The sequence below is a fragment of the Pogona vitticeps genome, chromosome 2 (genome assembly GCF_051106095.1).
Source record: "Pogona vitticeps strain Pit_001003342236 chromosome 2, PviZW2.1, whole genome shotgun sequence".
Lineage (NCBI taxonomy): Eukaryota > Metazoa > Chordata > Lepidosauria > Squamata > Agamidae > Pogona > Pogona vitticeps.
The window spans coordinates 33,595,756-33,616,383 of record NC_135784.1 but is presented as its reverse complement, the minus strand read 5'-3'; the positions used below and the strand labels follow the sequence as shown (position 1 = coordinate 33,616,383).

At 43.3% G+C, this 20,628-nt stretch overlaps 1 protein-coding gene across 1 annotated transcript; it reads right to left on the bottom strand.

The window, feature by feature from the left end:
- Positions 1 to 1,900: 1,900 nt before the first annotated feature.
- On the bottom strand, positions 1,901 to 18,391 carry LOC110087272 (SRSF protein kinase 3). The gene is made up of 12 exons (XM_078384047.1): positions 17,700 to 18,391; positions 15,474 to 15,582; positions 13,536 to 13,623; positions 12,970 to 13,067; positions 12,793 to 12,859; positions 12,025 to 12,153; positions 10,597 to 10,750; positions 7,527 to 7,612; positions 6,467 to 6,574; positions 3,685 to 3,754; positions 3,319 to 3,411; positions 1,901 to 3,071 (listed from the first exon to the last, which is right to left on the bottom strand). Exons 1-12 carry the CDS (start codon positions 17,746 to 17,748, stop codon positions 2,884 to 2,886), a joined length of 1,239 nt encoding a protein of 412 aa, XP_078240173.1. The 5' UTR covers positions 17,749 to 18,391; the 3' UTR covers positions 1,901 to 2,883.
- Between the last annotated feature and the right edge of the window lie 2,237 nt (positions 18,392 to 20,628).

Genomic DNA, 20,628 nt, shown 5'->3' with positions numbered 1-20,628 from the left:
AACAACATAAGATGATTGTAGTCTCTCTCACTTCCACCCTTAAAACCATCCTCATCAGGTTAAATGCATTCCTTTACAGCAGTCTTTTCCAACCTGGAGGCCTCCAGGTTTTTGGGCTTCATCCCCTCCAACATAGTCCTATCTCACATGGTCAAAGATCAGGAATACTGGGTTCTACCCTCCAGGCCGATAGGACAGTGCCAGAGGTTGGGAAAACCAACTGCAGGGGAGAGCAATGGTGAGTCTCTTGGAGAAAATAACCATATTGCATGCAATCTAGCACTGGGTTTCAGTGAAAATGGGGCTTCCCAGCCTAACATAATTATGCTTTGCCACTAACCTATTAGCAAAGTACTTTTTTCTGGTCTTGCCCCCACCCCCTTTTCCTGTTTTTATTTGCTCCTGTTGTTTTGTTTGCTCACTCACTCCTTCTCATTTGACCTGAGCAGACACATAAATTCTGCTTTCTGTCCTCTCCTGCTATGTGATCTCATGAATCTTCCTCCCCCAGATGGTTGAGCAATCCTATCTTTATCCTTAGGGTAAAAATTTTTTTATTGTAACTGAAGTTCCACAACTGTAAGTAAAGATACTTTTTCTTCTTAAGCTAGTTGTAGGTTGATTTTTATATTCAAAGGTCTGCGGTCACTGTGAGAGCAAAAGCTGAGATATTTAGCCATTCTTTCATGTTTCTCCTCTGCTGCAGCTGGCTGTTTTATACTTTACGCTCTGCTAACTAAAATCAATTCATCTAAAATTCCACCAATAGACTCATCAGAAGCTTTTGGTGCACAGCTCCAGTTAGCCATGGTCAGCTTTGCCAGTGGTGGGAATTACAGGAGTTTCCACCTGGAAATATCTTGCAGGCTTTCAAACAAAATAACCTGGCTGACGAGGTAAGTCAAAATCACAAGTCGGGAGGAGATTTTAAGACATATGTGTGAAATCATGAAGTAAGCCAAGAAAGAAAGAAAATAATAAATGGTGTCTATTGGGACAGGTGGTGATAAACAAATGGAGGTAATTACATTCAAAACAAAAAGACTCAAATTAGAACAAAATAGCTTTTGAATATATTGTGGGGGAACCGCTATGACAAAATGCTTATCCAGAAAAATGAAAAGGACATAATGGTAAAATCCGTCCTTGTTTCATGAGATACTAATTTAACATTGAGAAAGCCAGAAACAGTACTGCCCTGTTTCCCAGAAAATAAGACCTAACCTGAAAATAAGCCATAGCCAGTTAAGTGTTCCAAGTCCTCCATACAGAGCACGTCACCATAGTCTTTCGAGACTGAAGGATGCCTAACTCTAAGTTAAGTGAAACCCTGCCCTCCACCATTGTGCAGCGATGACATGACTGTATTTGAATAAATGTAGATTGTTGTTCATGAAAAAAATAAAACATCCCCTGAAAATAAGCCCTAATGTGTTTTTTGGAGCAAAAATTAATATAAGACCTGTCTTATTTTCAGGGAAACACAGTACTGTAGTCAGATCAGTGGCTGGGAGCAAGTATGAGGTATGATGAAAAATTTTGACACAAATCATGCAAAATCAATGGGTACAGAAATACTAGCCATTACATTTACTGTGCAAACAGATCAGCTGTGGTGCATTTTGTTATACCAGTCAGAGATGAGCAATAGACAAATCAGGATCTAGTAGCAGATCTCTACATGATTTTCAGTAAATGAGCAAGTATTTCTTATTCCCAATGATCTAAAACTAGCAGCAAGATGATCCTAAATGATACTACTGAAATGAAGATAATTCAGAGTAACTAGGAATGGATTTCCGTATGAAAAGACTGTTCCATTCTGGTACTCAGAATAAATTCCTGGGCTTCAAATTCACTGGGCAGAATCTTATTGCTTTACATAATCCTCCAAGGGGAATCACATATGCAGTTGTCTGCTCTTTGTCATGTCCTTCGTCTTCCTTGGTTGCACAACCATTCATGTGACAGGTCCTGTGCCCGGATGTGCAACTAGTAGCTTGGGAATGTGAAAAATCCCTTGTGCAATTGCCTTCCTGCATACAGTTTTTCCATAGTCAAATATTGCCTTTCAGTTTTTAGTCCCCTTGCCCCAACCTATGGTAAGTAAATCTTGGAGTTCAAAGAGGTAGATCCCACACATCTGTTTCCCTCACTCCAAGATAAATAGCACCTGTTTATGAAGCCTGAAGCAGCCAATACAAAGCAACTTCCACCTTCTAGATATTATTGTTGGGGTTTCTTGCTAACTGTTATTTTGTTTAAAACTCTTGTCATTTCTAGCCAGCCTCATCAATAGTGAGGGAGTTGCATCCCAAAAACATCAGCTGGACCATCTTCCTGGTGCTATACAAGTTTGCGAGGGAGGATTTATTACTTTCAGTCCTTATGGCCACTGTCCCAAAGCTCTGATTTGCGTCTCCAGAAGAGATTCCCTTGGCACCAATTAGAGGATCTCTTAAATCATAAATAGCAGCTCAGGAGGAATGATTCTTCTCAAGTGTATGGAAGGGAGAGAAAGAGTTAGACCAATGGTTCCCAACCTTAGGTCCCCAGATCTTATTTTCTTGGACTACAACTCCCAGAAATCCTGGCCAGCACAGATAGCGGCGAAGGCTTCTGAAAGTTTTAGTCCAAGAACATCTGGGGACCCAAGGTTGGGAACCACTAAATTAAACACATGCACACACCTGCTTTGCTTCCTTTTGGACATAATATATATGTAACAAAACTTTGATGCTAAATTAATCCATGCAATTAATGTCAGAGCTAGTTTGACCCAACAAAATTAATGTCAGAGCTAGTTTGACCCAGCTTGAGAACGTCTCAGTTTCTGAATCACTGCTGGATCTGGTAGAGAGTGGGAAGCTTTGGCCAAGCAGCTTACTGGGTACTGAGCCAAGGATGCTGAAGGGATTTCTCAGCTGGTGCCCTTCTTTCCGGGGCATATTCCAACATTGGCAGGAGGAAATTAGTAAACACAGCTGCCTGATGCGCTGGCCAGCTGTGTTTGTCAGTGAGGATGTGATAGAGGTCATAGAAGGAGATCCAGGACATCCGCAAGAGAGCACCTGCCAAGCAGAGCAGAAAGAAACAGCTGCAACATGAGTCCAAAACCTCTGAAATTCCACCCGATTACAAGGTTGCACTTATTTGTCCTTCTACAACCACACCAGACTGGTGGTGTCAAAGGTAATATTGGACTTGTGCCAAGGGGAAGGTGGTGTGAAGTGCTTATCAGGCAACCTTTTGCCTCTGCAGATGCCAGAAGTGGGAGGGATTGTGACATTTTTACCAACTCCATTCCTATATTTTCACCTTGGCTGTTGAAGAAGGTTGACTTCTCTTTCCAGAACAGAGCTGTTTTGGGTGGGATTCTCCCCAGAAGCTCAATGATCCGAGCCACATGATCTGCAATGAGTACAAAACAAGGTTAGGAACATAGGATGCCATCTTTACCAATTAGACCATTGGTTCATCTAGCCCAATATGGCCAATACTGACTGGCAGCCTCTAGTCAGAATTTCAAGCGGGATTCTTAGCTAACTTTACCTGGAAGTGCTTTGGAATGAACCTTCACCCTTCTGCATGCACAAGTGTGTGCTCTACCACCAAGCTATTGTTCCCCTAGAAGCTACACTTATAACACAATGTTACAGATGGCGATTCACAGTTGTGTCCTACCCTCGTCTCTGGAGAAATATTGTCCAGCGTGGGGCTCGAAAAGACGCTCTCCGGTTGCCAGTTCAAAAACCTACAATAGGAAACAGCCTTGAGTCTGGGCCAGTTCAGTCATTATATCCACATGGAAATGAGACTGACACATTGCACCCCCAACGTCTGAGGTAGCTTGTGACACAAAGATGTACACATGTTCGCCTGTAATGAGATCTGCATTCTAAAGAGATTGTGTGAACCTCAGGGACCTCATAGTTTGAGAAGTAGGCATCGAAAGGGTGAGGACATTGTGTTTCTAGAAGACCAGGTACTATTGATCATCTTAAGGCTGGTCTTTGACTGCAGGGCAATGTTTTGGGTTGACTGGACTGTGTTCACACAGGATCATAAGACCCATGATGTAGGTTTGCATCGGTTATTTCCACTCCTTAAAGGCTGGAGACTGGAATCCCTGATTGCCTTCTTAGAGTTACAGTGGACCCTTGACTTACAGACGGCTTGACTTACAGACTTTTTGAGTTACAGACTTCTCTGGCCGCAAAATTTAGGTTTGACTTGCAGACTGAGATTTGACTTACAGACCAGAAAAAAACCAAAATGGAACAAAAACGGCCTTTTACGGGATTAATCGGTTTTCAATGCACTGTAGGTCAATGGAGACTTGACTTACAGACTTTTTGACTTGAGAACCACCTTCCAATACGGATTAAGTTCTCAAGTCAAGACCCCACTGTACGATCATTTTAATGTTCGTTTGCTTTTAATTATTCAATTGTATTTTCATTGGCATACAGTGTAATTGTTGTTGTGGGTTTTTCGGGCTCTTTGGCCGTGTTCTGAAGGTTGTTCCTCCTAACGTTTCACCAGTCTCTCTGTGTGTGGGGAGGGGGGGAGAGAGAATCAACTATTTATGCTTTGCAGTTACATTTTGGGGGACATAAAAGTTCTACGTGGATTTTGAACTATACAGTTGAACTATGAGGCTCCTCTAGATGAATATGGAAGTAGCATTTAGAAAATGAAGTAGGGTTGCAAATAAAATATGATACTTTATGACCGTGCTCCCCTTGAATAAGGCAAAATGATTATACTGTATAACGAAAGCCCATTCTAAAGAACCCACTATGAGACAGATCTAAAATAAGTGGAGCTATCCTGAGATTTAGGCCCTGATCCTGCACAGGAGACTAAATCAGGAGGAATGGCTTTACTCAAAGCCTGGTTGTCATTGCCAAGGACCTGTCTAAACAATGCACCCAGTAACTATTTTTCAATATATTTAATGATTAAGGGTCCTAGCAAAGGAACCCCAGGATAAGAGCAGCGAGTTCATCCCAAGAGTGCAGACAAGTTTTGAATTTGCTAATCAGATCAAACCACCCTTCAGCTTCCCAATTCATTCTGCAAAAATACTGCATCTCAGTTAGAATTTTAATATAAAAACATGACCAAACTGATAGCTCTAACCCAGCCATTCTCAAGAGGGCCCTGGCACGTTTGAAGGGGGCCACAGACTGGAAACAGTTCTTCATACACCACCTTACAAGGTTCGTTGTGTGACTTATACAGTACTGATCTGGCCTTTATTTCTTTCATAATGTGTTTTTGTCTATGCCCCCAACCCCCCCAAAAAGGGGGCAGCTGAGAATGGCTGCATGGTCTTACAAACAGTCTTTAGAACAGAACTATCTTCACAGCAGTTTAGGGTTCATTTTCATTAACTACTCACTTTGTCCATAGGCTAAGTGAGAGATGCCTGGTTTAGAATGTACGGCATATAATTATTTTATCTGTTCTTCATCCTTAAAGCTTAGCAACATGAATTATCCTTAGAAATAGCTTTTAGCATACATTTAGCAGTTGGATCAGAATGCTTATACATACTAAAGCAGCTGTTTTACTTGTCTGTATTCAAGACAAGGAAAATAAGAGGGACAGAGGAAGAGGAACCTCAAGATCAAGCATCAGGAGCTTGGCAAGTACGTATATGTGTGAGTTCAGCAAAACTCTGCCGGCTGATTCTAGTGAGGTCCTCGTTTGTGGTCTGTTCATAACTCTGGCTGCCCTTTCTTATCTCCAGCAGCTTCTCAGTGGCTGCTCTCAGGCTTCCCCCCCCCCATCTTTCCTGCATCAGGCAAAAAAACTTCCTTTTTCAGGCAGGCCTTTAAGCAATAAGTGGGTGTAAGTAAAGGTAAAGGTTCCCCTTGACAATTTCTGTCCAGTCGTGTTCAACTCTAGAGGGTGGTGCTCATCCCTGTTTCCAAGCCATAGAGCCAGCGTTTTGTCCGAAGACAATCTTCCATGGTCACATGGCCAGTGCGACTTAGACACGGAACGCTGTTACCTTCCCACCAAGGTGGTCCCTATTTATCTACTTGCATTTTTACATGCTTTCGAACCACTAGGTTGGCGGGATCTGGGACAATCGACAGGAGCTCACTCCGTCGCGTGGATTCAATCTTATGATTGCTTGGTCTTCTGACCCTGCAGCACAGGCTTCTGCGGTTTAGCTCGCAGCGCCACCACGTCCCTTTTTAATATAATAAGTAGGTGTATATTGGTTTAAACCTGTTGTAGAATTTTAATTGTTATGAGCTGTCTTGAGTTTCCTATGGGGAGAAAGGCAGCATATAAATAATACAGACAAAACTACAGTAAAACTACAGTAAGGTCCCGACTAGTGGTCCATTGGTAAAGCATTTCTAGTCTTCCAGGTTCTACTGTAAACAGAGATGCTTGAAAGGCGAGTGTCATTATCCTCACAAATGTTGGAGTAGCACCTCCTTACCATGCATGCTGTGCTCCAAATGTCCGCTGGGGTGCTATAATCTAATCCAAGAAGCACTTCCAGAGCTCTGTAGGGCTGAGTCTGGATCTTTTTCGAGAAGGGCTTGTACTAAAACATAAGAAAGTAAGCATGGATAAACAAACTGAGGGTAGGTTACTAGATGTGGCTTTAAGTATATAAGGTACAGAGACCAAATTGGGACTGAAGTGCTTGGGACATGCTAGGCTTGGATCGATATCACATAATAATGTGCTGTTGAGTCAATTCTGACTTATAGAGACCCTTTTCAGGCAGGCTTGCAGGAATAGATAAGTATTTGCTTAGGAATTTTACAGAAGGCCATATCCTAGACATTTTGGAAGTTGTAGCTCAGCCGTTTATGTATCTGGATACGGAACCAGAGGTTGGGAGTTCGATTCCCCACTGTGCCTCCTAGGGGTAGAGCCAGCCTAGATGGCCTTGGGCAAGCTGCACAGTCCCAGAATACCCCCCCCCCCAGTAGAAGGGAATGGTAAACCACCTCCGAGTGTTCTCTACCTGGAAACCCCTGAAAAGAATGGCCATAAGTTAGAAACAATTTGATGGTATACAATTGTTATTATTAGTCCAGAAAAGGAAAACATCCGTTCTGTGGGTCTTTGGACAACAGCAGAAGGGCTGCTTGCGTGTTCAGAACATCATCTTCATTGTCTCTCCAGAAGGATGCTGCTGACTGTCCCCCAGTTAAGTAGGGCAGATTATTCTTCACCAACCTGATACCGCTCCCCACCATGCGTTAGACTACAACACCCATCATCCATCTGAAGGGACTATGTTTAGTAAGGTTGGATTAGGTTTGGATCTGCATCGGTAAGTCTGCGTACATAAAATACCACACCTTAAATTGCAGCTACTTTTCTTTCGGGGTTGGCTCGTGTCATTCTGGCCCCAAAGGTGATCCCTTCATTACATTGGGCTCTCAAGGGCACATTCGAGTGGAAAGCTCAATACGAACATAACATGGAGCAGTTTGAGGGAATCAGGGGAGCACTTAAAGGGGCAAACGCTGGCACAGACTCACCGTCCAGCATGCACTTCCCAAGTCTGCAATTTTCACTCCCATTTTCATAAGGTTGCCAAGGTCCAAGAGAGCAGCCGTGTCATTCTCTGAATGAAATGAACACAAGGGGATTAACTCTGGAGTTTACCAGGTGGAATAAAAACTCTGAATACAAATAAGCAAGGTTACTTTCTATTCACACTCTCCCTGATCCAGCAGCATCAGATGATATATCATCAGAGCCAGTTTTAGGGGTGAGTATAGTGGGTAGCCACCAAAGGCATCAAAGTTAGGGGGGAACAGCTCAGGACCTGTGCTTTTGATATGTGTCATTTGCAATGAGCTGCCAATGCATAGGAACTGGTACAAAGCAAAAGGACATTGGCTGCAGCCAAAATCGGTGCTTATGTAACTCATTGCAGCTAACTGTGGCTAACTCATGAGGTGACAGGGCACGTCTCACTCCTACAACTGGTCATGTGCCTGCCTGGTTATATAAACAAGACGCGTCCCAGCACCTTGTCAGTTAGCCACAATTAGCAGGAGGTTAAGCAGAACCTATGCAAACAATAGCAGGATTCACCATCAAAAGTAAAACCTGCTATTTATTAGGCAGTTGGTGTCAGTTTGGCATGGATAAAACCAACACAAAAGAGCACACAGTGCATGGGAGAGCCCAATCTTTTTCATTGGGGAATTGTCTCTTTTCGTTCAGCGATGGGTAGGCAGTTTATTTTGCTCCACATCATTTTTATCAACTTTCTGGCATGGGAGATCACCCAGTGTGCAGAGGTGGGCCTGCTATTGCCTCAGTTTCCCCCTCAACTGAGGACCTGTTGTGTCTCCTCCTCGAAACAAATTTTCTTTTTTTTTGTTTTAAATGTGCTTGGCAACGTTAGTTCTGTACCAGATAAGCACTATGTCACCCTGGAAACATTTAAAAAAATAAATGCAAAAGAGGATGAAGAGCTTTCTGCCCCTGTGGATTCGTCCAGCACAACAACTGACCATCCTGGTGTGGATGTCCACAGCAATTTCACCTGCAAAAAGCAGCAGCAAAGAATGCAATCGTGCACATACAGTTTGGCAACAATGCAAAACAGCATGGCTGCTGGGGAGGGAAGGGGTACAGTTTATCCCATCTGCCCCCCAAAGGGGTCCCCACTACCCACCCACCCCCCCAGTTTCTGTACATGCCACTGGCCCATGTGCTGCCCTGGCACATGGCTCACCAGAATTTTTCGTTTTGTTTAAAGCTTCCACAGGATGACGAAATGACATATGAGAATGTAAGAGGGCACCAAGAAGGGCCTGTAAGGTATAGTGGCTAGAGAGACAAGACTAGGACTCAGAGATCTGGTCAAACTGCTCCTTAAGTATCTCACACATAATGAAAACACTCTGAGGGTTGCTGTGTGTATTTCTCCTGCCAGGTAAACTGCATGTGGGCAGGTGCATGCCAAAGGCACTCCCTGCCCAATTACACTTTATCTTAGGACCACCCCTTCATCGGATGCTGATGGAGACAAGTTCAAAATCAGTTTGGGGCTCTAATTGCAGACCTCCTCCTCCTCATCTTAGACCTGCAGAGCTAGAAGGGACCCTATGGATCATCAAAGTCATCCCCTGACAGGGTGGCTCAGTGAGAACCGAGTTCCTAACCTCCAGCTCCACAGCCAGATGCTTAAGGCACTGAGCAATCCAGATGTTGCCTTCTACAGATGTGATCTGCTCATAACAAGTATTATGAGAGACTATAACATTGTGAAGGCACTGTAGCTCCAAAGGTACATTAATAATAATAATAATAATAATAATAATAATAATAATAATAATAATAATAATAATAATAATAATAATAATAATAATAATAATAATAATAATAATAATTATTATTATTATTATTATTATTATTATTATTATTATTATTATTATTATTATTATTTGGCTCTCTCCATCACCACATCTCTCATGTGCTTGCTCCCTCTTTCATGACATTTTGGTTGCCATAAGAAAGAGATGGTTCAGTTGTAGATTCAAAATATGGGTGGGAGTCGCTTCCTAACCAAAGGAGTATTTTGTAGGGAATGTTGGGGCCCTGAAATGCAAATGAAAGATGGCTCCAAGGTTTGTCCGGGTTCACAGGCCTTGGGAGGATCTTCAACATCTCCACCTCCCATCCTGTCCCAGGAATTCTGGGAGCTTGTTGCCTCCCCCCCTCCCCCAAAAAGGACTTTTCTAGGCTCTTGAGTCCCTCCATATTTAGCCAGCCTAGCCCTCTGGCCACTTAGCACCTCATGCAGGCAGGGGGAAGAGATGGCCCTTCAGAACATGGTAAGCTCCAGTTCTCACTTCACCCCAGCCAGCATAGCCAGTGGTTGGTGACAGGATAAGAAACTAGGTCAGTTCAACGTTCTCCTGTATTCAGAATTTTTTTAAATATCAAAGTCCTCTATTTTCTCAGAAAGAAGCCTTTGGGAATGTTAATAACTTCATTTAACCCCCCCCCCCAAAAAAAAGAATTAATAGTCTTCCCCATTTAGTGCTGGTACAGCTATTTCTAGCCTGGAGAAGACCATGATGTACAGTACTATCTGCTTTGATGTGTTGTTCCTATATGCCTTGAAGCTGCCTCCAGTTTCTTGCAAGCCTATGAATGAGCAATCTTCAACATGCCCTGCCCAGCTCTTGTAAACTCAAGGCCTGTCTTTATTGAGTCAATCCATCCTGTATTTGGTCCTCTTTTCCTGCTGCCTTCAACTTTTCCTAGCAGCTTTGATACAGAGAAGCCTGTCTCTTCAGGCTCAGGGATCATCACAACTTGATTCAAACAACAAGAATGCTATAAATTACCTACTTCTGGTCTAAAGTGACCTAACAGGAATCCATTAAATTCTTGGGCAAACAAGCACTTATTTCAAGTAAACAAGCAAAGGAAGAGAAGAAAGATGTGGAAATATTTTTTTTTGTACTAAAACTTGCAGAATAAGCACTGGGTTGGTTGGAGTATTCTGGGGGATGTAGTTAAAAAAGAGATGGGGGGGATCTTTATTATATCTCGACAAACAAACAGCCAGCGGAGCAGGGATACCTGGCTTTGCTCCTGCCCCATGTTCCAAGGCAGCCATGTTGTGCAGCAGGGTCCGCAGACTGTCTTCCGTGACATACAGCAGGATGTTCTCGGGTTTGATGTCCGCATGGATGATGCGACATTCCTTGTGTAGGAAACTTAAGCCTTGGAGCACCTGCATGGATTGGAGTGTGATATGCTGTCAATGGCTCAAGATCCAGGCCCAGGGGATGCGGTGGGGCCCTTCAGTCAGCTCTGGCCAAAATAACATGCTCCAGAAAAACTGGACAGGATCCACAGAGACATCTGTCACAGCACACCATGTCAAGCCCTACTGCAGTTCAAAACGATGCCCAGTCCAATTCTGTTTTGCTCCAGTTTTTACAGATACCATACAGTTTCAGGGGGTACAGGACCACCCCCCTATTTCCAAAACCGTTGTCTGCTCCTCCCTTCCTCACCACCACCCTGCACCTCTCCCTTGACTGCCTTTCTGTTATTCCAACCACCTTCCCAGGTGCACATGGTGGGGACACAGGAGAGGGCCTTCTCTGTCACTGCTCCAAGACTCTGGAACTCCCTCCCACAGGAGTCCAGGCTGGCCCCCATATTTACTGTCTTTCTGCAAGCAGGTGAAGACAGGCAGGCTTTCCCTCAGTGAGTGAGTGGCTCTCTGAGAGGGGCTTTTAAATGGACTATTGTGCCTTGTTGTTTTGAATCTGGTTTTGGTGTTGATTTTTCTTTACCTTTTTAAGAGTGATATTTGTTTGATTCTTTTTTTAATGTTTGTATTTACTGTATTTACTGGTTTGTTTGTTTGTTTGTTTTAAATATAGACTTTTAATTATGTAAGCTGCCTTGAGTCCTCTTTAAGGAGAAAGGCTGGATAAAAAAATATTTGAAATAAATAAATAATAAATGTCTTTGATTTCTCTTTTGTATCTCTTGTTCGTACATGGGGATGTGTCAATCCAGTTTTTAAAAACCTGTACTTACACTCCCACCTCCAAAGGGTGAGAGCAGGTTCTCAGTTTCCCTGGGCCTGGCTAAAAGTCTCAGGGAATTGCTGTGCCTCTCCTGGTCTTCAGGTGAGAAGAGAAATCTCAGGATATACAATACTGAAAGATGAGAAATGTTGATTTCCTTTTTGGGAGATCACTTTAAAGCCTGTTAACCTCCCCTTCCCCAAGGGAAAGTACCTGGATACCTTTTGTGCCGGCTTCCACTCTTTTCGGCCCTGTCCGCAATATCTCTGTGATGTCGCAAGGCACCAGCCCTCATGACAAGTGCTCAGGTTTTGAATCTCAGGAAACAGGAAGTTGCTGACCATGGCACTTTCTACAAAGGTGGACCTCGACCATGGATCTGCCCCACCCCCAACAAACATCTTCAATACTCCAGATAATGTTGTTGAGCCCCTTTACCCTCTTCTGAAGTGATTTTACTCACCTGCTGAGTGGCTCTCTTCACGAAGGGTAATGGGAGGCCATGGGCTCCTCGGCTGCTTAGCAGAGACTGCAGTGAAGGGCCCAGCAACTCAAACACTAGGCACACATGTAGGGAGAAGTCAAGGATCCACTAACAGAGAAACTTCCTTGCCTTGTTTTCACTCACACAACCATTCCTTGGGGTTCCAGTGGGGCTAGGAAGAGGAAGGGGCTTTTGAAAAACCCAGTCCTTTTCCTGATAACAAGACGTTTAGGACTGGGAGTTGTAATCCAAAACGTTTCCAAGTCCCTTACCTGGACTCCAGTTGCTTACTGCCCAATACAAGGCAGCACATTTTTTAATGGAGCTTCATTTCAACACTGGGTGGAGGGGGGGGGGAGAGTCTCCCAAAGTGGGGACAGATTCCCTCTTCCCCAGCAGTCTGAGGTCCAGATGATCTAAGAGGACACAGCCACAGCCCTGACCTCATCAGGGGTCCAGCCAAAATGTGGAGTGGAACTTTTCCACCCAATTCTTCAGTGGGAAACCTTGCTTTTTCTCCTCCTTCCCCTTTCTTTTCCTCCACACTGGGAAAAGAAGAGGAACGAAGCACCTTTAGCCAGCAGGGAGACCCAGCTGAGAGCTGTGAAGAAAGGAACAGCCTTGTAGTTATTGCTGATCACTGACTGGAGATAACAGTGAGGTCCCCCTCCTTGCATCCTTTGCCTACAAGAAGGGTGTGTAACCTCCAGAGTCTGGATTCCACCCCTCTGAAACTAGGTCTCTCACGCTAACCAGGGTGGGGTAAGTTTCTTTTCTGGAGTACAGTTTCCTGAAAACTCGATGGCTGTTGCTGCTGAAATATCCTGGGAACTGTGGGCCCAAAAAAGGAATATTTGTGATCTCTGATCCCAACGCAATGCCATGGCCAGCTTCTGCATCTTTGTGCCCCATCTTTTACCTGACTAAAGGATATGGAAGCCATTCTCGCCAATCATTTTGAAATCATCCAAGAAGTGGATGATGTGATTGCTGGCTCCGTTCTTCCTCCGCTTGCTGTTCACCTGCCAAACAAGGAAGAAGAAAAGGACCTGCAAATTATACATTTTAAGGAGAGGGTATGTTCACCTTAGCACCACCATGGCTGTTGGTTTTGTAGTTAGAAGAAATGCCCAAATGTATTGTACTGGAATTGTCGCACTAATGAGGGAATTGCAGCTTGGTTTGTGTGAAGATGGGTGTCCTCATTAGGCAAGTTGCTGATTCCATATTTAGAAAGAGTGTTCCTTGAAGAGAAGAATGCTATCAGACTACTACCTCTATACCAACATGAAGTTGCCTCAATTCATACTTGCCAAATTGGCTTGTATTTTTTTCCCAGTTGATAAACTGAGAGACATGTTTGCACGTCTGTTGTCTCAGGTATTTAGCACTGGAGGAATGTATGTCTGAAGGGATAAAGAGGAATTTGTCTTCTCATGTGATTTGATGCAGATGTTTCTGGGAGAAGGGATAATTTCAGAGTTACATACACAGCGAAGGAGCCTGACTTCATCCAGGGCTGCTTCAGAAAAATCCTCTCCTCCCTTGGGTATTTTGACAGCCACACATCTCTTCTTTCTGAAAAAAAAAAAATTATGTCATTTATTTAAATACTGTATATATTTTTACCCCGCCTTTCTCCTAAGGACCCAGAGCAGATTCCATCATTAAAAAAAACAATATTAAAGCTAAAAACAGTGAATTATTCAAACAAATTAAGCAAATTAATAACATCATATTAAAAATGTTAGGTAAAGCATTACTAAAACAGATTTAGAAGCAACAAAATACAAACCGTCTAGTTTTAAAACCTCTCCTAAGTCTGTCTCTGAGGGAAAGCCTGCTGAAGAGAAAGCCCTTTTTCGATGCTGTTGAACTACCTGTGATTACCCCTAACCACTGACTAGGCTGATTAAGGCTGATGGGAGTTGTGATCCAGCAGCATTTGGAGGCCAAAAATTCGCCAACCATGTTAATGTTTCATTATTTTATTCCACTGTGTGCATCTGTACTGTATTTAAAGAAAAGCAGTATGCAAATATAATCAATAGACTCCTTAGTTAATTAAGCAGTACTTGCTAGGGTTCTCAACAATTTTGTATTTTTCTTAACTGATGTTTATGAGATGGATTGTTTCCTCATCAGTCTATGGAAACTTACCTGGATGTCCTTGAGATAATCTTTCTTTCTTTCTTTCTTTCTTTCTTTCTTTCTTTCTTTCTTTCTTTCTTTCTTTCTTTCTTTCTTTCTTTCTTTCTTTCTTTCTTCCTTCCTTCCTTCCTTCCTTCCTTCCTTCCTTCCTTCCTTCATTCCTTCCTTCATTCATTCATTCATTCATTCATTCTGTCCCATAAGGGCATAGCACTATTCTGTAAGCCGCCCAGGGACCTGGGCAGCATAGAAGTTAAATATAACTTATATATGAGCAGCATATAAGTTAAATATGAATGAATGAATGAATGAATGAATGAATGAATGAATGAATGAATGAATGAATGAATGAATGAATGAATGAATGAATAAATAAATAAATAAATAAATAAATAAATAAATAAATAAATAAATAAATAAATAAATAAATAAATAAATATTCTGGGTGTTTTATAGCCTAGTACTCTCTTTCCCTGAAAATAAGACAGGGTCGTATATTAATTTTTGCCCAAAAATGCATTAGGTCTTATTTTCAGGGGATGTTTTTTTTTCATGTACAACAATATTTATTCAAATACAGTCATGTCATCTTCTGATTGCTGCACAAGGGTGGAGCGCGGGCTTTCACTTAACTGGGGCTTATTTTAGGGGTAGGGCTTATATTACGAGCATCCAGAAAAATCATACTAGGGCTTATTTTCAGGTTAGATCTTATTTTGGGGGAAACAGGGTACATACAACATCTAAAATTTTTAAAAAATGAAAATCCACTCATTAAACCCACTAGAACAGGACCAGGGGCGTTTTAACTACGACGGGGTGACGCGGATGGGTGCTGTCTTGTGGTTCCTTGGGGAAGGCAAGGACATTTGTGTGATGGGCCTCCGGAGAAGGGCTGGAGCTGAGCAGCAGCATGTCTCCTTTGCACCCACCACATGAGAGACCTGGGTGAGCCATGGCCTGGCAGAGCAGGCAGCGCTGGCCCCCATGAACGGAGTGACTCAACCCAGTAAGAAGGCAGCTTCTTGAATGTTCAGGTAACTCCTATGTGATGGATGACACCAGAGCTAGAAAAGTAGCCTAGGCAGCTGGGATTTGGGGCACCGGTGGGGAAGGGGGCACCTGATGGATGTGTGCTGTCTTGTGGTTATCTCCGGACACCCTTGCTTTTCCTCCACCCCATCTAGAGACTCCAGGATCTAAATTTCTAGTCACATCGCAGCCTCCGTTACTCCCCAGTCTCTGCTGTGAGGAACAGGTCATTTCAGTTTACTCACCCCACATCTTGGCACAGCCACACTGTTGAGAAGTAGCCACGCCCCAGATTCTGCACCACACGGTACCTTCTGTTGAGTGTCTCTCCTCTCCTCACTGGGTAGTAGCCTTCTAGATAAGGGTTAGGGTTATTAGAAGAAATGGCACCCAAGGGACTTGTTCCTCAAATGTATACAGTGGTGCCTCGCTTAACGATTATAACCCGTTGCAGCGAAATTGCTGTAGAGTGAAATCGTCGTTAAGCGAAATAAAAAATCCCATTGAAACGCATTGAAAACCCGCTGAATAACTCACTGTCCAGTGAAGATCCTCCATAGGGGTGACCATTTTCGGTGCCTGTAAAGCGAGGAATCGGTCCAAAAACACAGCGGGGAGCCATTTTAAACAGCGGACGACCATTTTGAAGCCGCCGATCAGCTGTTTTAAAAACATAGTCTAGCGAAAAATCGGTTCCCAAAGCAGGGAACCGATCATCGGGAAGCAAATTTTGCCTGTTAAAACATTGTTTTGTGATCACAAAAGCGATCGCAAAACAGTCATCGTATAGTGGTTTCATCGTTTAACGAGGTAATTGTTAAGCAAGGCACCACTGTCTATTTGAAGAATTGGGTTGTCAGATTTCCTGGCAACTCAAGTGCCTCATTCCCAAGGCTAAAAAGATGGAGGTGGCCAAAGCAACTAAGACAGCATATTTTATTGTTTTTATGTTTTAAAAAACAGCAGTTATGCATTGTTATTTTAAAGATTTCACCCTGAACAGTCAAATTATCCTCAGTGTTTTCGCCACCATAAAAAGATTTCCCCAGCTGACAAAAAGCTTAACAACAACAACAACAACAACAACAACAACAACAACAACAACAACAACAACAACAACAACAACAACAACAACAACAACAACAACAACAACAACAACAACAACAACAACAAGCTGTAGGGATGATCAATTTAACCACTAGATGATCTCTATCTCCCCACTCTATACATGTTACATCTGTGCAAAGCCAGTCTGGGAATTGAAAGACAAAAGGAAAAACAATGTTTGCATGGAGTCCCCAAATGGTAAAGTAAGACTGTATAGGAGTAGGATTATTTATTTGTTTTGTTTTATTTATTCAAAGGCAGCCTTTTTCCTGATAAGGGGACCCCAGGCAGTTCACAATATTAAAAAGAATAGGATTAAAAACGTAATAAGTTAAACATTTAAAAAAAGTTGAACTATACCCTAATTACAATGGAATAATTAAAAGTAAGTAAACATTTAAAACTATCTTAACTTCAGAAAGGCATTCAGGGACTCAATCATGACTGTTAAAAGCCTGCCTGAAAAAAGTGGGTCTTCAGCTGTTCGCAGAAGGACAAAAGGGAGGGGACCAGCCTGGTCTCCCGAGGGAGAGCGTCCCATAGCCTGGGAGCTGCCACAGAGAAGGCCCCTTCTCCTGTCCCCATCAACCATTTCTGCGCTGGCAACAGGACCGAGAGGAGGGCCTCCTCTTACGATCTTAAAAGCCAAGAAGACTCATATGGGGAGATATGTTCCTTCAGTAGCCAAGCACCATAAAATGTCTCTGTAGGGGAATAGACCCCAAAGAGGCATTCTGTTTTGCAGCAAACAAAAGTAGTGGTGCATGGAAGAGGAGGCAAATAAGGCACCCTCTCCCCTGAATTGAAAACTTCTGTTGTGCACCTCTCTAGGCGTAATTAAAGTACTAGTCTGGGACTCCGGAAATGGAAGTTTATCTCCCACTGGGCTGCGTAACCCACGAAGTGAGCCTGGCCCAGGAAGAAGAACCACCACTTACACCACCTGTCGCTCTCTGGAGCAAAGGAGGGCAATGCATGTCACACAAAACAAACAAAGAGATCAAGCCCCACATTCTACGGCTCCTGAAATGTCTTTACTTTGTTTGCTAGTTTGATCAGCAGACAGAAATCTCTGCTTGGCTACAAAATTGGCTGGGTAACGTCGGAAAGGTCAGGTTCTGTCAGCCTCGACAATGCTAAATGCTTTTAAATTGTGTGAATTGTAATGTTGTGAGCCGCTTTGGGTCCTTTGTTGGGAGAAATGCGGCATATTCATCATCATCATAAACAACCCTATTGTTGTGAATTAAAAATGGGAGGGGGAATAAATCATGTGCTCCTCTGAGAAAGGAAGGAATTAATGAATGAATGAATGGGTAGGGTGGGATGCTTTGAACAGCAGCCGGAGCTCACCTGAAACTCACCTGCACTGGATGCTGGGGAGATGTCCTCTTTCTCTTCAAAGTTCTCCATGACAAGGGAACAACTCTTTGAGGATGGCCAGCTCCTTGGAACTGACTCTAGGTTGGTAAAGCTTCACATCTAAAGGCAGAAGTATTTCATTTCAATCAGTTATAGGATGGCCACTTACGCATTTGCAAAAAAAAGGAACAGATCTGTGGGTGCTAATTTATACACACAGAAGGAAATTTAGAAACAGTCGCCCGAATCCTCTCCAATAGGCCTGCCATCATAACACTGTCAGTGTAAATTGCTGAAGGCTAAGAAGACTAAGGTCTAGGCATTGTTGTTGGACACCAGCTCAGCACACCACAGCAGCTATCTAGGCTGACTGCTTAATGGGTGGCAATTCGCTAGCAAGGTTTGCCCTGATTGCACAATAGGATTTTGGCCAATTGCTCCAATCTGAATAGAAAGAAAACCAGGAGATCAAATACTGTGACTTAAAAGATTTGATATGCTCTATCATGTATCCTTTATGCTTGATTACCCTGAACCCCCAATTCCCATTTTAATATGTATCCTCCAAAGTATGGGGAGATGATTTAGAGCTCCCTGCTCTCCTCCATCTGTCGGTTTTATTTGGTTTGAACCAGTAGTGTAGCTGTAAAATTTGAAGTGCAGCTGCTCATTATGAAATTCTCTATAGCCACTTTCACAAGGAGCGTCCAGAAATGTGTTAATCCATCCTGACAAATTGATTTTAGGACTTTTTCATACCCACCAGCAGCAGGGTGTTTTGTAAAGCTAATGGTTCTTAATGGACTTTCAAGATCAAGCCACCCTCAAAATATTTTGCATTACAGTTGGTACGGTTAATGTTACAGTATGGGTTGCAAAATTGCTCCTGACTTATGTCAACCTCATGAATTAATGACTAATGACTTCTAAAAGGGCCTAACCTCTAAAGCCTTGCTGAAATCTTATAGACTGAGCATGTTGGCTTCCTTTCTTGAGCCAACCCATCACATTTAACACTTTCTTCTTTTCCTACCATCTTAATCTTTTCCTAACATTATTGTCTTTTCTGTAGCTGGGACAGGACACAACAATATACTTTTGTAGCTGATTTCATAAGGGGCAGGAAAGCCTGGGTTTGCGCCCATACAATGATGTTGAAAGAACACCTTGTGAACCCTGTCTTTTGACCATGCTAAATAATCTGGTGCCCTCAGCACATTTTTACCATGTCTTGTGCTAGGACAGGCACATTTTCTTAACACTCTGGATTTTAAAGTAATGTGGTTCCCGGGTATATTTCAATGGGCCATGGTATCACACCGTCGCTTGCGTTAAGCTGATGCAGACCTGGTCATTGATTTGAAGGATGCTCCCCTGAGAAGTCCAGAGACAGCAGCTTGAGAATAACACGATAAAAGAAAGGTGGGATATAAATTCAACTGCCACTTTATTTTATTATTATTATTAGCTGTTGTGTTTCAATTAGTTGCACACACTAGCCATCTATTTGCCCTCAGAGATGTGGATTCTCTACCTATCACACCCTCTTGTGCTTTTGCTTCCTTGAATTTTGGAGCAGGGCTGCTGGGAGAATTCCTACCATTTCTGGCGCGGTCACGGCAGAGAGATTATTTCAGACAGTTGCATTGATGTTTTTCAAAGGACGGCAGGCAGGCAAAGCAGTGCTGTTCGGCGGCTAATGGAGTGAGAAAGATGCCAGGCTGAGCTCTCTGGTTTCTGGCAGTCCTGGCTGGGATTTTCAGAAGGATTAAAGAGGATCATATGGAAACGCACTGGCATCCCTCCTGGAAAGCCCGCCTGGCCTGGTGGCGTTCAGCGAGGAAAGCTTAGGTAGGCAGAAAGTCAAGGCTATACGTGCATGTTCACAGCTAAAACCTGTTCCGACTGCCCAGGTCAAAGAGGTTAGTCACAGAGTGTGGATAACATAAAAACAACAAAACTGCCTTTCTACATTTTCCTCATGAAGATAATCCAAAGGAACCATTTGGAAATTTATGCCTGTCTCTCCAAATCTGTGATGTTAATACTGTTCTGAAATGTAGAACCTGAAAGGTGCAGGCATACATTCAAAGTCAAGAGGTGGGAATGTTCCTTCTAGTTGGAGGATTTGTGAGCTAGCTGGACACAGAGCATAGCCCGGAGCTGCTGAAAGTTTCTAGGGGAAATGCTGGCTAGAAATTTGTGGAAGTTACAGCCCAAACCACACTCATCCAAGCTTTGGCATTTTCTTTCCCACGGAGGTGGTCGAGAGGTGATTCAGTCTGTGGTGCAGTCCTTAAGAGGTTGAATGCTGATTCTGAGACTCGGTAAATCTGGGTTCATGTTCCCGAGGAGCTATGACACTTACTGGACAACCTTGGGCCCATCCCTCCCTCCCTCCCTTTCCCTGACCTACCTCACAGGGCTGTACTGGTGATCAAGCAGGGAAGAACCAGGCATGCTAGCATTCTTTGAACGAAAGGCAGGATATATCAGCAAATCAATCACTTGGGATGATCGAACGGTGCCACGGAGTGATCAGAACAGGTATGACACTGAGCCTCACCAGTTGCCAGTCCCGAGATAGGACATCCTGGCCTTTCTTGTTTGCAGATTCTGGTTTATTTAAAGGCATTCAAGCGCCTAGTAGTTTTATTGCTTAGCAACAGAAAAGTGTAGGCTGGCTGCAAACAAAACAGGTAGCAACCTAAGAACTCTTGGAAAGCCTCCGACTCAAAAGGAACCTTTACAGATTTTTCTTTCCTCTTCATACATATGGATAAACATTGCCCAACCAAAGAAAGTCGAAAGTGTCCCATTCCTAGAAAAAGGCAGCAAAGGGGCAAAACTTACCATTGCTGTGTGTTGGGGGGGGGGAAATTCACGGAGCCCAGCTTGTTCCAGGCCCCCCCAGGGCCGCACACGGCTTGC